This window comes from Phaethon aethereus, assembly GCF_964289735.1.
Source record: "Phaethon aethereus genome assembly, chromosome: 3".
NCBI classification, from domain to species: domain Eukaryota; kingdom Metazoa; phylum Chordata; class Aves; order Phaethontiformes; family Phaethontidae; genus Phaethon; species Phaethon aethereus.
In genome coordinates this window covers 124,281,066-124,304,097 of record NC_138576.1, presented here as the reverse complement: position 1 = coordinate 124,304,097, position 23,032 = coordinate 124,281,066, and the positions used below count along the sequence as shown (strand labels likewise).

Sequence of the window (23,032 nt, the reverse complement as noted above, 5' to 3'; positions counted from 1 at the left end):
GAACTCCATAAAAAACCCCAGAAGTATAGAGATCTGCTGATATAGATCTGGTTGTCTTTGTTATGAAGAATTTTGTTTATCAAAGAGGAGCGGTGGTGAAGGATATATGTACTTCAAGGGGGGAAAGAGTGGGAAATACATTAGTTTTATTTTTTTAAATTGCTTCCTTGTATCCGTAAGAAAAATATATATATGCCCAGCAAGATTACTAAACTCAGCATAGTATTCTGTGGGTGCTTATACTTTGCCCTTGAAACCCACACAGACAGTAGCTGGTGCAGGTTTAGGTGTTGTGATTCAAAGAGGTACGTGGTGAAACGGCAAACAGAGTGTGGAGCCTCCTTGCTTTTCACTCGTCAAATAGTGATTCATTCCAGAGGCAAAAATAATAATTACTAAAAAAATTTACAAGTATTGTTATAGTATTCAGGGCTGAGCAAACTGCAAAAATCGTGAGTTACTGTCTTCTAGACTGGCGGAGGCGGGGGATCAGCTCTAAGGAACACTGCTTTCCTTTCCAGCAGTGTCTCAACATTGACAGGATGTTTATGGGATCCAAGGAGTATCCTATCCATCATGCTAGCCAGCCCTGTGGGTTAGTTTAAAATATCACCTCTTTCCCCAAACATTTGTCTGCTTTGTATTAACAGAATCCTTTCCTCCTCCTGTTCAGCCACACCTTGTCCTTCTTTTGGTCAAAGAATAAAAAAACACAGGATTTATAGCCCTTCCACTCCCCGTACCCCAGATTTAGCTCAGTCTACCCAAGCTTACAAAAGAGGAGGACTTCTGTGTTCATGTTATTCTGCATACGGTAAATTTTGTGTCCTCACTCTTTGGGTAATCCAGGTGAATCAAAAGATGCTTTTTTTCATGTGATCCAAATCATGTCTTCAGGCATAAATCAGTGTTCCAAGAAAGGGAGATAGCTCAAAAGGCATTTAACTACTGCACTTGAGAGACTTCACCTACTTCTCCCTTGTGGTCATTAAGTCCTGAGGTGTATTTTATGTGAGTGTTCTTTCTGCTTTTGTGAATGGTATGTATTCAGAGGCATTTTTATACTTTAAGAATCCTAAATAAGTGAGAAGATTTTGATTTTAATTTTTAAAGGCTGCTTAAAAGTTTTAAAATTAAAACTTTACTGTCTTTAAATGTAGTTCCTAAATCTTCTATCTCTCCCAGTTGAATCTTCACACATTTCACTGTTATTAAATTTCTTTAAAGAGTGTAATTCTTGATTCTCATCATAGTGAGGATATATGCATACATATATTTGCAACCATATGAATGTTAGAATGTCGTGTTTGTTCGGGTTTGGTGAGTGGGTGGAGTTGTTTTTATTTTTTACTTTCTTTGAACTGTTCAAAAATTGATGAAGGCTAACAGAGCTCCAAAGAGTGACAGGGGAATTTTATTTTGGTGATCTTAAAAGCTAACAGGGTTATAGACAAATGGCTTTTTGAGACGAGTGTAAGAAATGTGAGAGACTAAAAAGAGCTTTTGTAATGGCAGAGAAAATTTTCTTCTCCTTACTGCACAGCTGCCAAAGCATATGGCTTAAAAATAGTGTTTATTACAATTCATCTGACTCCCTGCTACATGTACTCAAGCCATCTTTCCCTCACACTTCATCTGTCTCAGTTCATCTGTAAACTGTATTGACCTCTCAGAGAGCAGAGTTAGTGAAGAGATTGGTGAGATGGTAAATAACAATGAACTTGAGTCCCTGAGATGGAACTTGATTGCTTGGTAAATTATGAGCAATCAAGCATGTTTTCTTGCCACTAAGTGCAACGTTATGCAAATAAGGAGAAAGACTGTAATTCTGATCTGTATGACAGAGGGCTATGCTGGGCTACTGTGTCCTGGTCCAGACCCCAGACTTCAGAAAGGCAGCTAGAAAGGTGGAGAGGGCTCAGGCTGACTCCAAGATTTGAAAAATGTAGATTGCAGCAGAAACCGAAGAGCTCAATCTATTTAATTTATCAGCAATGAAGTAACGAGACTACTTCATCATACTGTGTGAGTACCCAGACAAGGAGAAGATAGCTGTAAAGGAGGGATTTTTTACAGAGCTGTATTTCTGTGACTGGATGATGAACTCAGCAAAGTTGAAATTGATACTAAAGTGCATGTTTGTAGTGCTAAGGTAATTGGTCTTTCTGAAGGATAAGTGTCTGTTCAAGCACTCTTTACCTCCAGGATTCAGAGTACCAGATGCTGGTCAGAATGTTATGGCATGTCTTATACAGGAGTTCAGAGCATTTGCAGGGCTTGTAAGTTTTAAAATCTGTGTCTGTATGGGGTTCAATGTCAGTACAGAAGGGTAAAGGCCATGTATATAGGCTAGGGACTGTGGAAGAGTATTTTCAACTGTCTTAAAGTGTCATCACATTTCTTGTGATGTAGTATAGAATGCATCTGCTGTTCCCAGACTTCACATGCTGGCAGCATGTATTGCTGCAAGCACTACTTTTTGTATTTGAAACAACTTTTCTTCCTGGGAACATTGTGATAATAAAAGTCATTTAAACAGATAAGGGAATGGTCAATGTGCCATAAAAATGGAGTGTTTGTCACTTCAGGTGTATATATTTTAAGTTTCCTTTAAATCTAAGGGATATTTTTCCAAGATCTTTGAGGATCTGTTGTATAGTAAGGGGTTTTGCTGGTTCTGTTTTCAACTTTGCTGTTAACAAAGCCTGTGAAGTCAGAAAACAGCTTTCTGAAGGTGTGTTTCTCTACAGCTGTTTCTCTTTGCTGTAAGAACAAGCACTAAGTTTTCAAGGTGGTGTGCTTATTGTGAGCTACTGTGTGAAGTCTGTAAGCTGTATAGAACAAGATGCCATCACGCTACTGCAATGGGATGGCTATCCTGTTACGCAGCTTCCTCTATGGAATGAGGAAAAAGCAGCTCTATGCTGATCTATAGTGGAAGACACCCTAAAATTATAAGCGTATTCTAAATATAATAAAAATTCAGTAATTTGGCACATTCCCTGAAAGGATCTGAAAACAGATATTAATACTCTTTTACAGGATGGTAAGAGCCAAATGCCCAGGGCTGGCAAAAAGAAAGGGGTGCTTTTGATAAGATACTAAATGTATCTGATTGCTTCTTGGCCCTAGTTCCTTGTCTTCTATTTTGTTCAAAGCATCTCTTCATCGGGGGGGCGGGGGGGGAGTGCAGATGCGTAGCCTTAAATATTGTTTAGCCTCTAATTTTTAATTGGCATGTACAAATAGGTTATTTTTGAGTTTTCATCCCATTTTCAACACAAGTGAACACTTAATGAGGAGAGCTCTCTCTCTCTCTCTCTCTCTCTATCTGTCAAATTGTATTTTTGATAGTTATGGAGAATGAGTTAATTGATCTTATTCCTAAGGCTTTGGAAATGTCATATGTTATTTTTTATATTCCTGTATCAGTGACCAGAAAAGGGCAGGAGATAGAGATAGGCAGCATTAAAATGTATTTTGCATTTTTTTAGTAGCAAGGATGTTTTTTTGGTAGAAAACTGTGAAAAATAACTGTTCTTAAAGCTGGTGTTGGACGGTCTTCTAGCAGTATCCTCTGAGTTCTTTTGTTCTTGTTCTTTTTCTTGTTAGAACATTTTTGATATGAATGAAAACAAGACAGAGAAGGAGGATACTACAGAAATCTTTTTTTTTTTTTTTAAACACTTGCATCTATTCTGGGTTTAAAAATCAGTCAAAGTAGCCATTTATGTCTAGGAATGTTGTGGAAGCATTGTTACCTAACTGGTTATATTTTAGTCTGCTATTCAGAGTGTTGGCATACAAAAACAGTACAAAGATGGTTTGCATAGCATAGATTACACCGACGCTCCCTTGAATTTTATGTACACTTTTCATTCCTTGCACTTAGACCAACTTTGCTTGGGTTGGGTGCCTGCATTGTAACGGAGTAAGAACTGCACTGGTTACGCTTAGCCCTGTATCGTGCTGCCAGAGACGGTCACAGAATCACAGAATCACTAAGGTTGTAAAGGACCTTCAAGATCATCAAGTCCAACCATTAATCCAGCACCACCATGTTCCCTAAACCATGTCCTGAAGCGCCACATCCACACATTTTTTGAACACTTCCAGAGATGGCAACTCCACCACCTCCCTGGGCAGCCTGTTCCAATGCTTGACCACCCTCTTGGTGAAGAAGTTTTTCCTAATATCCAATCTAAACCTCCCCTGGCGCAACTTGAGGCCATTTCCTCTCGTCCTATCGCTGGTTACTTGGGAGAAGAGACCAACACCCTTGTCGCCACAACCCCCTTTCAGGTAGCTGTAGAGAGCGATAAGGTCTCCCCTCAGCCTCCTCTTCTCCAGACTAAACAACTCCAGTTCCCTCAGCTGCTTCCCATAAGACTTGTGCTCCAGCCCCCTCACCAGCTTCGTTGCCCTTCTCTGGACACGCTCCAGCACCTCAACATCTTTCTTGTAGTGAGGGGCCCAAAACTGAACACAGGATTCGAGGTGCGGCCTCACCAGTGCCGAGTACAGGGGCACAATCACTTCCCTACTCCTGCTGGCCACGCTATTTCTGATACAGGCCAGGATGCTGTTGGCCTTCTTGGCCACCTGGGCACACTGCCAGCTCATATTCAGCCGGCTGTCAACCAGCACCCCCAGGTCCTTTTCTGCCGGGCAGCTCTCCAGCCACTCCTCCCCAAGCCTGTAGCGTTGCATGGGGTTGTTGTGGCCAAAGTGCAGGACCCGGCACTTGGCCTTATTAAACCTCATACAGTTGACCTCTGCCCATTGATCCAGCCTGTCCAGATCCCTCTGCAGAGCCCTCCTACCCTCCAGCAGATCAACACTCCCACCCAACTTGGTGTCATCTGCAAACTTACTGAGGGAGTACTCGATCCCCTCATTCAGATCATCAATGGTAGATGAACACCGTCAGTTGTCAGAGGAGGACTAGGGCAAGCAGACAAGAACAGGGTAAGGTGGCATTCGCCTGTGAGATGGGCAGTAGCTTTGGGGTCAGATTATTGTGACCTTGTGCGGTATTCATCCTCAATATACCGTTTCACAGAACAATTTGCTGACATCTGTGAGTCGGTCTTATCTCACTGTTGCCAAGTGTATTCCCTCTCATGCAAGAATTTCTGGTCCAGTGTATAAAGGAATAACCAAGGTACTGTGTGTCGTAGATGGCATTAATAAGCAGGAGCAATGCAGATGCACTTTACTTCAGATAAAATGAACTTCAGTATCTCAGAGTATGTAGTTGGGACATTTTCTGGTGTAAAGCAGCATAACTTAGAAGGCACTAAGGTGTTGGAAAGGATAGTGAATAATTCAATAGTCTTTATTCTAAGGTCCATATGTTATGACTTCCGTATTATATTCTAAATTAACAGTTTTGTTCACATTCCTAAACTTGCAGAAATGCACAATGCTACTTGCTGCTTTTGTAGCCCTATATCCCTAACCAGTTTTTGCCCTATGAATTTTGACCTGTGTTATCCTTATCTTGAGTTATGTATAAAATACCACTGAAAAGACTTTATTTAATATAAATGGATTTTAAAATACAAAACATAGAGGAAAAATGTGTTTTGCCTACGTAGTATACAATTTAGAATGTTAAAAAAAAAATCTGTCTATGTAGGATCTGATGTTTCCCTGTAAAAAAGAAGCACTTGTGTATATTACAGGTTGTGGTATTCTGTGTCACTTAGGGCTGCATTAATCCCAGTCTCATTCTACTCTAGAAGTGGTGTAGCAGATATTTAAGCTAAGGCAATGTTACAGTGCGAGTGTTTTTTCAAATGATTAAGTTCAGACACGCATTTTACAAGTATTTTTCATTTTAAAGTTATGAAACAAAAATACTTTTATGAGGAAAACTCTTGATATGGAAATGCACTGTGACTTTTTAATACTTCTGTGTGAAAGGAAAAGCTAAAAGTCACTTTTTTTCCTTTTTAGACTTTGAAATACTCCTTTTAAAGACAGTAATTGAACTCTGCTTTTTCATTCCATTTCAGGTTTTTCTTCTATAATCATGGCAAAACCTTATGAATTTAACTGGCAGAAGCCAGTTCCCTCTTTTATGCAAGATGGAGCTGTGTTTGATAGATATGAAGAGGTAAGAGGCCAGTTGTATTTCATGTGTTCTTGTCTTTTAAATGCGTAGATGTTACACAATATTTCATGTTTTGCTTTCATTAGACACAAATAAACTTTCAAATAACTCCAGAAATGTGTGTAGAGAGGAGATACCAACACATTTTATTGCTATACAGATTTTTACTTTTAAAATAAATAACTTGAAAACATATTTAATCCCTCTGATTTCAAATCAGCCCTGAGCAAGAGAAAGGGAGATTTGGATCAAAATATCTGTAATGTTCATAAAGCTCCCATCTTTGCAGATTCATAAAGCACATTACTGAACAAAGTGAATCCTTTCATTTGTTGTACGTCTATCAAGTTGGGGGAGGGTACCTCTTTTATTAATATATAAACTGAAAACCTGCATATCAGAAGGGAAAGTAAGAGAACACAAAACATTTATATTATGATTCAAATACATCATTTGAGATCTGGAGTGGTTTTATCTCCTTTAGAAGATCAACCTGTACTCTATCTGAAATATGATTACTATGATGCCACTTTCAGCTGTGCTTTAATCCAAATCTATTAGAGGAATGCAAAGCAGGACATTTTATACAGACAGCCGAAATAAAGTGCTGAGACATTTACCTTATATTCAGCATTGATATGCTTATGAGGATAATTGTGTTAGGGTCTATTTTTAATCTTGTTTGGACAGGAAATCTATAAAAGTTGAAGGTATCTCAGTAAGTGCCTTCAGGGATATTAGTATTTTCCTCTTATCTTTTGAAATGTAAGTAAAAGGTATTTTTTATCATGAGGACTGCCAAGATAGGGATACTTGTTTTACCCTGTGTTTTCAGTTCTTGGTGACAAATAAACTAAGAAGATACTAGTGGACGTTGAATTCCTTAGAAAAGAGGTTCATAAAAGTTCTATTTTTTTTCAGCAAACACTGCTCCAGAAACTTGGTCTGTGATGATCCAAGTGAGGGGGTATGACCTATGGTTGTTCTCTTGCACCTTAGATAAGAAACAGAGAATGGGCAGATACAGAAAAGAGTTTAAGTGCTCAAATTTTGCTGTGAGACCAAGAATGCTAGGTGAGGCACCTGGGTCCTTGGTGTAGTGATGGGGAGAATGAGACATCTCAAAAAGTCATGCTTTTGCACTGTGGGTTGGTGTACCCAGCAGGCACCCGTGTGAGACTAGATAATGCTGGGCAGACATGGGGTGAGGTGGTAGCACTGGAAGTCTTGCTCCTTGCAGCTGAATTTACTGCCTCCAAAACCCTGTAGAAAGGGGGTCCTACTTGCCACATGTGGAACAAAATGTTGTTTGTCCATCCACATGATATTCTCTAGTTGTGTTGCTTGCTGCAAGTTTTGCTACAGTTTACTCCAGGTTTGCTATGGTACAGTTGGAAGGCTGGCCTGTTTTCTTCAAGGGGACTCTTCTGGAAGTATTAAAACACTTTCACTTACATAACTAACTGTATATTTTATCTGCAATTTTACAGGAATCATCAAGGGCTGTAAAAAAACCAGTCGCTCAGAAGTTAAGATCTGTAGCCTGTAAACAGTGAGCACTTGATGGTGTGGCTGTTTGATGTTATCAGATTTATGATACACATAGGCTGTTGTTATTAAATAAACCACTGTGTTGTGATAGTAACTAAGCCTACCCAAGAGAGAGACCATTGTTTTAGAAACGTGATGCAAACATAGCAAGATCTAATCCCTATACTATAGGGCTTGCAATTTTCAAGAAAAATGTTTCAGATCTAGGGTTCTAATTTTCATGGAAATTCTGTGCTTAATTCCCCACTCTGACAGAAAGGTCATGTTGGAGAAAAGAGAAATAGTAAGTGAACTGATGTCATACAGCAGGTCAATGCAGAACTGGGGCTCAGGAATCCTGGTACAGGGTCTGGGTGACTGAACAGCTCTGGTACAGCATGAGAGGTCTTTTATGTACCCAAGTTTCATTGAGTGGCTAGAAAAATCTGGGCTGTTGTCATGTGGAGCAGTGTCTTGATCCATCTTTTGCTGATAGGTGAGTCCCTTAACCAGAAGGATTACAAAATTATGGAAGTATATTTTTGAGCCAAGCATTAGCATGTTTGACTGCTGAAAAGTCTGAGTCTAGAACAGGGTTATCTCAGCAGAATACAGGAAATAAAAATCAGACATGATTAGGAATCTTACTGGTCATGTTGCATGTGCGTGGTCTGATGGTAGGTGGTTTTTTACCATACAGGAAGACAAATTGCTGAAAAAGTAATTTGATGAATAGAGTCAAGGCTAGGGTAGAACATCCACACGAGTGCAGTTTACATATTGTGAAAACAATATTTTTGGTATATCAAGAGGTTTTTGGTAGATGAGAACACAATAAATGACAAAAAATTGCCTGCCTTTTATTGTGTGAGTAATCTTTCTGGGAAACGCAAGAGACACTCAGTTTGATTGGTAGCTAGCTGCATTTTTATGTGAAGCAGGACTCTCCAAGGGCTGTAAAACTAGTAAATCTGAGGTGTCTAGCAACAAGTAGGTTTCATGAGGGATGAGTGCTAGGCTGAAGGCAGGAACATAGAAGTTATGGTGGAGAAAGGTGGGCAGAGCAGTGCATGCTGGAAACTCATGCATAGTCGTGTTGGCTTAGACTGAGCTGCAGCAACCTTATGCTTTCTATCTCAGCTCCCCTGCCTGTAAAATTAATATAGTTCATTGCTACTTGGATGTAAAACAGCAGTATGTCAGTCCTTAAAACCTGTAAGTCTCATTTGAGCAGCTAAAATGCTGTCCAGAAGTGTAGACACCATTCAGTAATTAATGTGTCCAGGGAAAAGGAGCAATTATCCCAAACGCATCGTATTTCCTTTGGCTGTGTTCATCTAGGAGGGCTCAAGGACATGACCGAACTGTGGATCCAGAGACTTGCTTGACTTCATGCCCAGTGTCAAGTCAGGATAAGACCTAACCGGAAAGTGTCAATTCCATAGGCCACCCAATGCCTTTGTTCCATGGCAGAGGCCAAAAACGTACCTGTGGTTGCCCCACGATGTCCTGCATCCCGGGTTGGGCTGGGGGCCTGCCTCAGAGTAACCCAGTGAGAGCAAACTGTCCTGGATAGACTCACTGACTCCATGGATTGAGAGCATTGGAGTTTTTACCTGGTTTTGTTACCTAAATTCAAATTGTCCTGTGTGCAAGACCTTTTGCTCTGAAAACAGCTGTGTAAAGTCGTGTACTTGCTACCCTTGCTATGTGCAACAGGAGAGGACATGGCATTTCAGAAAGGTACCTCAGTCTTTACCGTAGAACAAAGCACTGATGTCTGAAACAGTAAGCCGTGCTATAGCCTGCACACATGCTTGTTGGTTTTCAGTTAAGAAGTCAGGAAGTCCTGGATCCCTTTTTTCTTTAAAAAGTGATTGATTCTGCACAGTCTTATCCTGCATTTTAGCTTAATTTATGGTACATTAATTGAGGCTGGAGGTGTGTGGAGGAAATGTCTTTTTTAATTCAGCTAATCTGATTTTTTGCCTTGTCTAGTCTCTTTGGTATGCCATTCTTTCTTGATTTTTCTACAAATCAATATCCTTCAAACTCTGCTTGCCAGATACTCTGACTACAAAATACTTGCGGTATGCATACTGTCATAGTCTTAACAGAAGAGTGCTTCTCAAATTCTGAATAATGAAATGTGGTCATTTGATCCTGAAGGTAGTATTAGCAGATTACATATTTTTAACCTTTACGTAGTTTGAAGCATTTAATTTTCAATAATTTTTTTGAAGTTCCATTTAATTAAGATTTTGATTAGGTAAGAATCACTGCTTTTATTAAACAAAACAAATCTTCATAGTTGCAAAGAAGTAGAAAAATTCTAATTAGGTGCATCCCAGTGTCTGAAATGGCAGCAAAAAGACAAATCATTTAAAAAATGATAATTTTTTAAAAGCCTGCCTCCCTCATTTCCGATTGCTTTGGGAATAGCAAATTTTCCAGGAAGGTATTTGGGGAGAAATGTAACAATCTTTTATTTTTGAACAGTGAATAAATTAATTACATTTGTCAAACTGACTAAAATAATGGTCTGTATTTTCTTTTCTGTAGGAATCTTTTGTCTTTGAAAGCAACTGTATTTTCCAAGTGGATGAATTTGGCTTTTTTCTGAGCTGGAAAAGTGAAGGAAAGGTATATTACAATTATGTCAGGAATATATATTAGATATTATTGCACTTGGTTTATATTCTAGTTGGTTTTTAAAAATGTAAAATACTGCATTAGTTTATTTACAAAACTAGCCTTCGTCCTATTCTTTTAGAATTGACAGAAATGAAGTATTTAAGAGGGAATTAACTGCTATAAAAGGGAACTATACTGTTTGATGTTAATTAACAGTGTTTGCAAATAAGATTCATTGAATGTTTTTGCTGCAATTCCTAACAGAGCCATGTGTCGATAGACGTTTGAACTTGTACCTTTTTTTTCCATTTCAGGAAGGACAGGTATTAGAATGCTCCCTGATCAACAGTGTTCGTTTTGGAGCTGTACCAAAGGTACTCTATAGTTAGTTTATACTTTTTCTTTAAAAAAAGAACATTTAAACTGATGGTGAAATGCAGAATGAAGTTCATTTCTTTAAAAAATACCAGCAACACAGCTTTTATTTTGCAATGACAGTCTAAAATACTAAGTTTTAAAGTCAAGTAATTTGGTGTGATTGCAGTGGGAAGGTTCTGTCATCTGGTCTTCCTGATGTAGTACGGTGCTCAGCTTTCAGGATGCAGTAAAAGCTGAACAACAGACATTAAGAGCACATATCAGGAGTTTTTAATTATTTTGTAACAGCATATTATGATACTTGTTTTATGGATCTGGAAAAAAATATTTCATATTCTAAATTTTGTTCCTATCTCTTTAAAATTTGTTGTATCTCCTTGCTCCATTGACATAAAACGTAGAAAGTTTTATTTGCATCCCTCTTTATAGATGGTCAGAGAGGTCAGCTGGTCTCCATTTTGAAAAATATCAACAGAAGTACTAGCTAGGAGTCCTGGAGAAACCCAAAACTTTGGAAATATTTTCAGTGGTATTCTTCAGAAAGAATATGTAGAATTTTCTCAAGTGAATTGTGTGCCTCCTTCCTCCAGCCTTTAGTTTAGAAGATTTGTCGTGAAGCAAGATATCTGTTAACACCTCTGCATTTCCACTTTCATGTGTTAAATGTTTCTGTGTTAAGTATAGATAACTATCTCTTAGTAGTTCTCTTCGGAATCCATAGACTAAAATCTTTCCCCCATAGAGAAGGGCATGAGAAGTGATGATGCAAACAACCCCATGCTTCTTGTGCCGACAACCATACCAATATGCTACAGACTTCACCTCTGTCTTTACATAAGTAATTTGCTCTTTATGCCCATTAAAACTATAGCCCTTGACCCTCAGCAGTGATACCAGCTTGTATACAATGTGTTGTTAAGAGACAGCCAAAAATTCACACAGATAACTCTCAATAACTATGGACTTAACTAGATTGCAATAATTTGCTTAGAGATTAATACTGTTCCTCTATTTCCAGTCCTTGGAGTGATTAATTTTTCTTTTTCGCGATGAAAATATATGTAATTTCTAATTTGATGTTCTAATATATATTTAAAATACTTCATTTTAATTCTGAGTTCTCAGAGTCGTGTTTCGAGTTGTTAGAATATATTGTTTTTCAGGTTTACACACAATAATTCTAGGTGAAAGTACTTATTTAAGACGATTGGCAAAGGTTTAAAGGTGTTAATGTATGCAGAGGTGGAAATGCATCTTTACCATAGTGCATTGCATAACAAAAGTATTGCAAAGGTAACAAGTTATTTATTCTGTTTAACAGGATCCCAAAATACTAACTGCACTGGAGGCTGTTGGAAAATCAGAAAATGAGTTGGAAGGACGGATAGTGTGTGTTTGCAGTGGCACAGATCTGGTGAACATCAGCTTCACTTTCATGGTAGCGGAAAACACAGAAATAGCCAAGGTATTTCACAATTAAACAGTGTGTGGGAGTTAAAAAAAAGGGAGAGGTCCTCAGCAGTACTTGATTGTTTTTCCTGAGTAAGTCAGCCTCCTCGCTGACCGAAATACCTCTTTTAATGTCTGCTGCCGCACTCTACAAAAGGACAGCAAACATCCAGTTGGAGCATTCTGTAACATGTCTGTGTGCCATGGTGAAAGGAAATAGTGACTTTATCACCCTCTGTGTGCATGGTGATTTATCAAAAGTAGATACTGAGACCATTAAATACAGGACACAGCATTCCCTCAACTGTTCAGTATCTCTGCATGGCGCTTGCATAGCAGACTATGGGGCGGTTATGCAATGGATCTGTAACACACAGGGATGCTGAAGGGAAGTGCAATTACTTTCATTTTCCTGGTGGGTGGAGCTCAGCCCTCCAAAATTTTGTTCTGCGATAACCTAGTTGCATTGTGTGGTTCATATTATTTGAAAAGACAAAAGCAGGAAAGAAAATTCTCTACAGTTAAGGGGATTCCAGTGTACCCAGGTTCTCTTCTGTTTCCCATTGATATGGAACAATCTTAAGAAAACAATGGTACTTTTTTACATGTCGTCTTTCCTGAGAGCTTAAGATTGCAGTTCACAATGCAAGTTCTGTGGCTCCACCAAGGCCTGGTACTCAATCTGTCTGGTGTAAACTGCTCTGAGAAACTTGATCCAGACTACAGATAGTGTGCTACTAGCTTAGGTCCAGAGATTCAAGGGATTTAAAAAATACACATTTTTTGCTTTTCTTTTCTGATTGTGTGTACTTAACGATGTATTGTAACCTGTTTTGCCTGCAAGATAAACATTGAATAGCCATCAGTAACACACACCTGCTAAATCCCCTCCTTTAAAATTGAGTATCTGTTTGCTGAATGCAGCATCACTAAATCTCGTGGCAGAACTGGTTGATTTTTCATTGCTTGGGATCCATACCTCTTAAAACACTGGCAGCACTGAGTAAATTCCATTATAGGAGAAATACTTGTATAACTTACATGGGTACACTAAATTAATTCTACTGTGTGTATTTTCGGCAGGCTTTCGGGGAAATAATGTGCCACGGTTATTTTTTGAAAACATTTAAGAAGCAAAGAAAAGGAGATGCTGGCAGCATTCACTTTTATACTTAACCCAACAGTGTCTCTGATTTATCCTGAAGACAGAAAGCTGGAGTCAAGTTTCTTAGCTGCTTTAGATCTCAGTAAGTTGTATTAGACTAATTGGTTTGTGAGGAGTATGTCGGCCAGTTACGTAGACTATCACAATAGGTGAGCTAATTTTACTGTCTAAAAGATCTACTGCTTCATTAACTACCAAGATGCTTACCAAAAATGGTGTGTCATGCTGCAGTCAGCTTGTGGGTAGGCTCTGAGAGGCCTGTAGATGTGAGAGTCCTGCATTTGGGAGTCTTTCCACCAAAATACATATTCAGAACTTGTCAACAATGATGATCCACCTGATCTGGTATGTTTGAGACACAAGGGAGAGGGTAGAGTAGATAAAGCCAAAAACAATGTAGAGCTTTCCAAGTTGCCTTTGCTGGGAATATGGGCACAAGTAATTTGGCCTGTACTGTATTGGCCTTTCATATATGGTAAGTACATCAACTTGCTACTATACTTCTATGCTAAAATAAAATTTTCTAGGAGTTATCTGCACATGGTGCTGTTCCTGCTTAATTCTTTCTGTTTTGCTCATGAGAAGACATCTGTCTTCTGGGACATAGTAGATCTTCTCTAGAAGAAGTGAGACTTTGTGTGGCATTAAGTAGCTATGCAGCTACTAACTGCAGTTTAAAATGGGCCTTGATTTAATTCATCTTCAGAAGTAAGCTACCCTTGTGAAATGACAGAAACAAGAGTTTGGAGAAAACCAGGAAATTACTTGTAGCATAAGCAGCCTAGGTATGTGTAAGGGAGATGCATCTGTACCCCCCTGTTGCCATGCGGAAAGCGAACATTACTTGCTGTAGGTCTTTTGTTCCTTCCTCAGATAAACCAAGGTCAGGATTGCTTGGCACCTGGTTGGGATACTTTAAAACAAGGGAATTTGGTGACAGATCCAGATACAAAAGCCCCAAACCTTTCTGCCCAGAAAGAGGGCAAAAAAGTATTCTACTTCTGTAGATAATATTTTACAGTTGGACAAGAAATAATTTTTACTTACTAAAGGCTGTATTATAATGGGACTGAGTAACCAGGACAAAGAAGAAAATTAATGCAAGTTCCTGGCTTCTTCAGTCTACCCATGTAAGGAGTGGTATCGATGGGAGACACATGCTGCCATGTGGATAGGACAGGGTGGCGGAGTTGGAGGGAAGTCCCTAAGGGGTGCCCCGGCTGTGCAGGTGAGCATGTGCAGAGCTCCTGCCCACTCTGGGCAGTGATGAACTCTCCCTTCCAGGCAGGGCTTGTCACGGGCTGTCCGTTATGATCTATCATCATCTCTGCACTGAGACAGGCCCACGTTCCTTGGCCTCTTGTGGCGATGTGCTCAGCAGGTCTGGCCAAGTCATCATTGAGCTCCAAGTATAGCTATTCCAACAACAGGAGTGTGTTTATTATCTCTCCACTTGTCTCCAAGCTCCAACTCTGGTATTTACATTCTGTCTACTTAAATTTTATTGGTGTTTTCAGCTGAGAAATTGGTTTTTATTTCCACTCTTAAAACAAAACAACCACAAAATAGAGTGTACTCTGTCTCTGATTGCAAGCAGCTGTCATGGTCCACTCCTAAAGAAACTCCACTGTGATAGTAAAGAGTGACTGTAAAAGGTGGAATTTAAAATCTAATGTTTTGGAATCCTGATTAAATCGGGTTATCTAAATTACTGTGAACTAAAATTAAAACATGCTCATACACATTAGAGGTGTTAGTGTATGTGTGTATTTTTCTTTTTTACTTTCCAGATGGACTTTCTGTGACCTAGTAATCTGATAATCTGCTTTCTTCAGTCTAGGTCATTTGAAAAGGCCAGTGAGTATTTGGGGGCAATTTTCTTTAGTGCAGAAGCAATGCAGTGCTGATGTGAGGCCTTAGTGCATGGCATGTAGGCTGCCTATTCAAAGTTCGCGTAAGTCCAATAAAGCTGTTGTAGTTTAGCAACCCAAAATCTGGACTTTCTGTCTTCTTTGCTCATCCGCTTCTGCAATGCATTAAGGAGTTTAACTTAAAAGATTAACCTAAGTCAAGTCAGCTCTTCTTACATTCTTTAATATTACTGCATACCAGGGGTAAATTTGTCCTGACAGCTGTTCTTTCCACGATCCAGCTGTGTTGCTGGGAAGGACCATCTCTCCAGCTGATAGTTGCTGCCTTTCTGCCAGAAAGTACTGTTCCCACTGCCCTGCTGGTAGAGGACTTTATGTGAACTTTATTAGTGGTGAACCCTCCTAATTCACTTCAAGGAAGAGCTGTCACATCATGTGTTTAGGGGCAAAGCTCACACCAGTGTTCAGGATAACCCAACGCACATTATTCCACTGATGGTAGGTAGGGATGGGAGCAGCCACTGGCGAGACAGGGTGAGGAGGAGAGTGGAGTAACCTTTTATACTGGCATAGTTGGATTTGATAGAAAATAGATATTTTCTACATGTGTGATTCACTGAGACAGTGAATCATATGTCAGTGGCTAACCTGTGAGGCACCAGAATGAAAAGCACATGCTGAAATGCTTTATTACTCATATGCTGACGAGCAACATAAAGGTAAAATGCAAGCTTTATCATACAGCTAATAATATGGTGTTGAAGATGACTGCAGTTGAAAGCATTTAATTTTGATGTTCTTAAACTTCTTAGCTTTTCAGTGGAATAGTATTTTTCATTTTTAAATTTATGTCAGTTTGTTTTGAATGGTTAAATGGACCACCACGTTTTTGGTAAGATGAAGCACTTCAGACTGATCGTTTTTGTTGCTGTTTCTGCTGGCTGTTTTTGACTTACAAAAAAGTTCTGTTTGACCCTGATTTTTTTTTTTTTTTTGCATGAAACAAGCTATTAATTATTTGCCCAAATTGTATTGCTAGGAGGACAACTAGAAGGTAGCAGAAGATTCCCACAGGGATATCCCACAGTCAAGTTACAGCAAAGTCCTGTTTTCCCATAGCTTTGGTTTGTTTTGATGTTTCAAAGCACAACTTTCCAAGAAACGGTACATACTTGAAGAGACCTCTCCAAGTCTGCTGCTGTTCTCTGTCCCATTATGTTAGTATGTGGACAAACATTTCTAAACTATGACTGTCTTAAATATATGACCACTGCTTACATGTTCAGGTAGCCAAGTATGTAGTACCACATTCTGTAGAGAAATCTTCATACCCTAGCCAGTCTGCAGTTAAGTATCTGTGATTTCAATGTGCTTGCTTTCTGCATTTTTGTGTTCTTTCTTGGATATGCCACTTGGAGTTATCAGCAAACTGAAAACTTCAGCCCTGGTCCTCCATAGCCAGGAAGTTGATTTCACTGTGTAGATCTCCACTATGTTTGTCTTAGTCTGTATTACAAAAGCAGCCAAAGTGAGTTTTCCAGCCATTTTCAGAGTAGTCCCCTCCAGTGCTGGAAAAGTCGTTCCAGGATGGAAAGCTTTGCTGAAGAATGGAAGCAGGCTGGATACATGAGGCAACTCCCAGTATGTGAGCATTAGCTTTCCAGATGAAATACTTGAAAGTCCCAAAAGTCCCTTTTATCTTTGTAACAGAATTTTCACAGCAATATCCTGCAAGTCTGTGCTGCAGTTGGTTAGGTAGGGGATAGGTTTTACACTGTCACTAGACTAGTCTCCTTGCTTTTGCTGTCTCATACGTTAGAGGTATCGTAATTTTCATAGAACAGAAGTTACTTCTGAGACATCTGCGTTGAGAGGAGAGGGACATCTACTGGTCACAGCATCGCTGAATGAGGGCAAAATACCAGGGAATCCTTCCAGGCCATCTCTGTCTTGGTAAGAATTGGGAAACATGGTTCTATTCACTTTTGATTTCCCTGAACCTTCAAGCTATCAAGCCCTTGACTCTGACAGCCAGTCACAGGCATTGAATACCAAAATCAGAGGGCAATGCCGCCTTGCCTCTCCAGTGTTCCCAGTGCTTGAATTAAGTAGAGTGCAACTGTGGAGAGACTGTACTGAAAAAGTAAAGGTAAAATCATGTGCAGAGGTCTGGGTAATACTGACCTCGTCTATAAATAAGTCATGCATGACCTTGTCTAGAATTTTGTGAGCTGTAGGCTACAGTGTTTTTTAGGCTTTCATAATTTTTGTCCTTTTTAACCCTCTAAATGAAAGGTTGATGTCTAAAAGAGAACTGAAAGGTCAAACTTATCTGTGCGCCCTGCCACTGCTGCCTGTGTTTCATCGGTGAACCCCAGCTAACGCAAGGTCACTAAGTGCCTCAGAAGCATTTGAGTACTACAGCAAAAGCTGCAGTTTGATCATTTTTTCTTGCACCTTCTCCTTATAGAGCTATTTGACAATGTTAGATCTTGTTAGAGAAAAACAATACAGTCTGCTTATTCCAGCCTGCCGTGTACTTAGATTCTGGCCTCTAAGGGTCCATGTTGAAGGTGTACTTGGCTTTGTTTTTGTTTCTTAGGATTAGAAAGTAGGGCCCATATTCTTCTTTTACATGAATCTAGAGTAATTATTGGTATATAGAGAGCCATTCAGGAGTTGCATAGACAGATTAAAGGTACTGAGCCATATTTTGAAAATCTGAACATATTTAGCACTAGCATCAGTAAGAATCAAACGTATCCTGCATTTCTATCAAAAATATTTTGTAACTTTGCTTACCGTAAGACCCAAGTGAAGTGTTAACCTGTTTGCCTCATTTCAGAATTTCATCTTACAGGATTTTCCTTCTTTGGAGAGGTACCAATTTGGAATTGCTGACCACGAAAAGAGAACTGAGGATCTTTATCCCTGTTTACTTACACAGGTTTACAGGTCTTTCAGCTTCATCTGTAGAATAAGGAGTGCTGTCATAGCATACCAGCAAGGCTGCTGCGATGTTCTTTGTAGCATGTTAGCTGAGAAAAATCTGAGCTCTTCACTCATCCTCCCCACAACGTCATCAAACAAGTGTACATTGAATCTGGGAATGGTTTATTGTCAGGAAAGCAATATATTGCCAGCTTGGCATTTGTCAGAGTATTCAGACTTTGGCTATTTTGTGAATATCTGTGCACTGGATCACAGTGTCTTAAAAGTGGTTATGAAGATAGTTGTTATTTGGACACTATTCTGGCTCAGAAGGACAAAGAGTTTGAATGTGTTGCACTGAGCCTCTATATTAATCTAGGGATAAGGAAGTTTTTTCATCATGTGTCATTCTGCTTCTGTATGGTATCTTCACAATCCAGAAGCATTTTTTTTTTCCCTTCAACTCTCTTATTCCTTAGTTGACTTATTCTTAGTCAATTTGGGGCCAGCTGGTAACCATGGGGAATATCTGTTGAAACGCTCCAGAAGCTGCTTTGGCCCCAAACTGAAGTACAGGGATCCAGATGCTATATTGTAGTGCAGCTGTGTGGTGTGGAATAGATAGGCAAATGTGTCTCTCAAACTGCCATGTCTTGCCCAGGGGACATTATGCCAATGTAAAAATGATTCATATACGGACAGACTCTTAGGTTACCCTCGTGCTTGGTGCCAGCAGAGATGTGATGCTTTTGTGGTTTATCAGTGTTTGACTGTAGTTCTGTGCTCTTTTGGTGTACGAGAATGCAGTTCCTGATTTGGCATGTATCAGGAAAGGGCATTATCATTGAAAAAAGATTAGGAAGTCCTTTAAAGTGGGAATCATCAGGACAATTCCTGCAAAGAAATTACTTCGTAAGTGGTTAGTGTATTGATTTCTCTATACACTTGTTTATTTTTTCTAGCAGTGTTCCTTTTTGGCACCTGTTCTTGATGTACAGAAATAGCTTCAGAACTGAGTCCTGGGTAACTTTACTTTTAAATGTTAGATATTGTTATACCTGGTGTAGTTGCAATCTGTTGCCTTCAAATTAAAATGGATCTCTGTGTGTTTATTTCCTGTTGAAACGGTGGCATTGCCAGTACTGCACCAATGTAGTTTTTTAGCAGAAAAAAATGCGAGTTTTGTAAGACTGAAGCTTATTCATAGCATGCTTTTTGCATAATTTAATTTTGCAAGGGTTTTTTTGTTTGCAGTGCATATGCCATTTTACTTTATGGGTCAGTGTTGAAAGGTCGAGGAGCTTTTAAGGGACTACACACTAACCTAGATCATATGAGGGTAAATTTTTGTATAGCTGTGGCAGTGTTAATGCAGCAGTAATGTTACATTTTACTTTGTAAAAAAACCCACAAACCCAAACAAATGACAAAAAAACAAGCATAGATACTTGGTGATAGTTGAATAATGATAGTTGAATTTCAACAGTTCTAGGAGATTGCAATATACACAAGACTTGTGCAGGCATTTATCCTGAAGTTGTCACAAGCCCTACTCCTATATGATCTTAGGTGAGTGAACATTTGTAGGAAAACTCAAGTGTTCCCTACGCCTGTCAGTGGCTTCCAGTTGTATCAGTTGTAATAAATAATATTGTCTCTCCCCATGAACCTTGCTTTCTTTATATCCCTAGATGGTACATCCATACTATGACTTAATTCATGCAGTTGGGAAAAGAGAAATGGGAGGGCAGATTGTTACTGGTAGGTTGTTGTCAAGCACAAAAACACACCTGAGAAAACCCCAAATGCTAGCTTTTCTCATAAGTCAGACCGCTATTTTCAAGTGATTCTCAGATACATGCTTATTCTATTGTATACATATTTTTATGCAGTACTTCTTAAAAAAGATAATTCAAAAGGAAATATTTAAATATTAATAAATGTCTTAATAAATGGCTACTTTTCTTGAAGCAAAATAGATTTATAAGATCCATTTTTAAGGAAGTCTGAGTAACAATTTCTGGTTTAAACAGAAGTTTGTGATGTGCTTGTAATGTGTCATGAGTACAAGGGTCTACTTAAGTGTGTTTATCTGCTGAATTGACACCTTAGACCTTGTTTTAGCCCATAGGGATTTACTCCCTGCAGTTTACAATATGCCATTTTCCAAAGATGTTAGTATTCCTCCTATATAAATGACTTTTTCACCTGTTTTGCAGATGTACAGCACTCATTCATGAAAAGAAAAATATACTCATCTGCATCTATTTATAAGTGTTAAATCCTGGATCCTGCCCAAGTCAGTTCAAGCTACATGCACAGAATTTGGCCAGAAGCAAGAAGCTTCTTTATTCATAAGGTTAATGTTAAGCAATGGACCAAATCCCGTCTCAGTTCCACCAGTGTAAATTATCTGTTGAGTAATGCTAGCATTACAATGGCATAACTGAGGTCAAACTTGGCTTGTAGTGCTGTCATTTTTTTCTCTTCCTATAGCTTTATCCTGCCAGGATTCCTGCTGAAATCAATGAGTGTTCCTGTTAGGGCCTAATCCTTAAGGTTCTTCTGTATAGTACTGCAAAGTGTAGGAACAAGCTGTAGTAGAAAAATATATGCATGAAAAGGAATTATGTAAGTAAGTGCTGTAATGCTGCTGCTGGCTGAAAGTTATCCCAACGATTACTGGAATGTTTTGCTTTTTAAGCATGAGAGCAAGAAAGCAAGCAGGACTTTGATATCTAACAGGGTGTTAAATGAGGTCAGCATCACAGAACAATTGTTGTGCCTCCCTGTGGTTTGCTTTAGCTTATTAATATTTAGATTCATTCCTTTTCTAAAACTGGACCAGTTAAATACGTCATCACATGTTGTATAATGTTGCTTAGTAATAGCTAATATTGCCAGCCACGACTGAAAAGGAGGCATATATTTATACAGGTTATAAATAGAAGGCTTAATAAATCAATCAATGGACTACTTGCCTTTGCTGGCAATGAACTGTTTTAATAGCACTGCTGATGCTACATGTAGTACTTGGAAGAATGGAAAGCACAATCACTTTGTTTAGTGCAAGATGAAATAGTAATGGGTAAAATGTGGCTGGACTTTTCCGTAGTGTTATAGGCTGTGAAGTGGGTGGTTTTTGTCCTCAACTCAGGTTATTAACATTGTCCATAGCTGCAAGGAAGAAGAGCCTTCCCCCCACGACAAACTTTCCTACTTTTACCCCTCACCAGTTTTCATAATTTTGTGTTTCTGTATTTTCGTGTTTTTCAGCAATGGGTAGAAGGGCTTGGATCCATCATACATAACTTCAGAGCTAACAATGTCAGTCCAATGACGTGTCTCAAGAAACAGTAAGTTTCTTTCTTTCCTCCCCTTTTCCTTTATTTTTCTGTCCTTGTATTTTCCTTCTTGGAATTTAAAAAAAATACTATTTTGCTTTTCATAGTTCAACATTTGCAATTACAAAACAGTGTAATAAAAAAAAAAGCTGTTAATTTAGAGTTTATCTTTCATTGTGACTAGAAGAGGTCTCAAGTCTGTATCTGGTACCTGTCCAGGAGAAATTATAAGAGAATTTATAACTGTTTATTTGATTTATTGATATCATATGTTTTAATTATTGTCTGGTTTGTTCTTTCATTGATGCACATGCAAACAAAACCCCATGAGTCTTTCTTGTCTTCACACTTGTTTTAGTTGATGTACTGAGTCTTTTGGGCTGTTTTTTGCCTTTACAGTTACAGAACTGCTCTGCCTCAAGCACTGAAAGATTACAGAAAAATGCTTTTATTACAGAACAATTATTTCTTTGTATTCATTTCACAGACAGGGCAATAATCTTAATCTAAATATAAATATCTAGATCGCAATTTTAATAAAGAGTATTTTAAAAATATTTCATTCTTAATTTCAGCTGGATGAAGCTGGCCTTTCTAACAAACACAAATGGGAAAATTCCAGTTAGGAGGTAAGCACAGTTGGGAGTTCAAGTTTTTATCAGGTACTGGTTGTATAATGTTAATAAAATTCTGTGGCTTAATCATGAAATATAATGTTGATTTTATTACTAATACATATGTATTAGTGATAAATACTAGTAATAAAATAATACTTATAGATTAGTAATATGTAAAGATAAGTACAGAACTAGCCATACTTAGCTGAGTTCCGTACCTCCTTGGAAAACTAGGCAAGACTTCTTATCAGCCTACTAATTTTTTTCTTAGTCTACTGTAATGAAGATATGAGTGCTTGTAATTGTTTTCAAAGTCACTTGGAGTTAGGAGCATCAGTTTTCTCAGCTTAAAACTCAAACTCTGGGATGGGTTTTGCAGTTGTAAAACTTCATAAAATACTTCTCAAAAGAACAATAAAAACTTGCAGGCCAGTTAAGTAGAGGACAAAAGGGTACGTTTTAAAATGTAGTTCCTTGTAAAAGAGACAAGATACATCTCTGCCCAAAATACTTCTGCTTTTATAGGAACCCCCAGGATAATACTTGGTTTTCTCCACACAGTGAATGAATCATTGGGTTAATTGTCAGTAACAGAAAAGCTAGTACAGTGTATTTCTTTCTGTACAGCTATTAAATATTACAAGTTACTGATTTTCAGTCCTCTCTGGCTAGGCAGTAATTCTCCCCCTTCCTGCACTAGAAATTAATTCTTGCTGATACATTGAGCTTCTTTCCTCTTCAGGCAATTATGTGAAAACCACACTTTTGGGACTTGCTGTTTTTTCATGAATAGAAACTCGGAGAAGGGAGCAAGAAGGAGGCCTTTGTAAGATAACCAGTGTTAAGGCTGCTTCAGTGTATTAGTCTTTCAACTTTCTCATTGCCAAGCACCTGCTTATTTCTCAAACTTGAACTAAGCTGCCATGAGGCATCTTCTGGGCAGAAGTCCCATGAGGAATATCAACTGAAGGGTAAAGAGGGTACGATACTACAGG

The 23,032-nt window shown here is 38.7% G+C and overlaps 1 protein-coding gene across 5 annotated transcripts in view; it reads left to right on the top strand.

Moving 5' to 3' along the window:
- Positions 1 to 6,037: 6,037 nt before the first annotated feature.
- PLCB4 (phospholipase C beta 4) overlaps positions 6,038 to 23,032 on the top strand; it is a gene marked incomplete at both ends in the record, with an annotated part of 92,604 nt that continues 75,609 nt past the window's right edge. For all 5 annotated transcript variants that reach the window (XM_081998067.1, XM_081998066.1, XM_081998065.1 and 2 more), the window contains 6 exons: positions 6,038 to 6,121; positions 10,211 to 10,291; positions 10,597 to 10,656; positions 11,982 to 12,125; positions 21,353 to 21,432; positions 21,996 to 22,049. In XM_081998067.1, coding sequence (XP_081854193.1) covers positions 6,038 to 6,121; positions 10,211 to 10,291; positions 10,597 to 10,656; positions 11,982 to 12,125; positions 21,353 to 21,432; positions 21,996 to 22,049 — 503 coding nt within the window. The remainder of the gene's footprint in view (positions 6,122 to 10,210; positions 10,292 to 10,596; positions 10,657 to 11,981; positions 12,126 to 21,352; positions 21,433 to 21,995; positions 22,050 to 23,032) is intronic.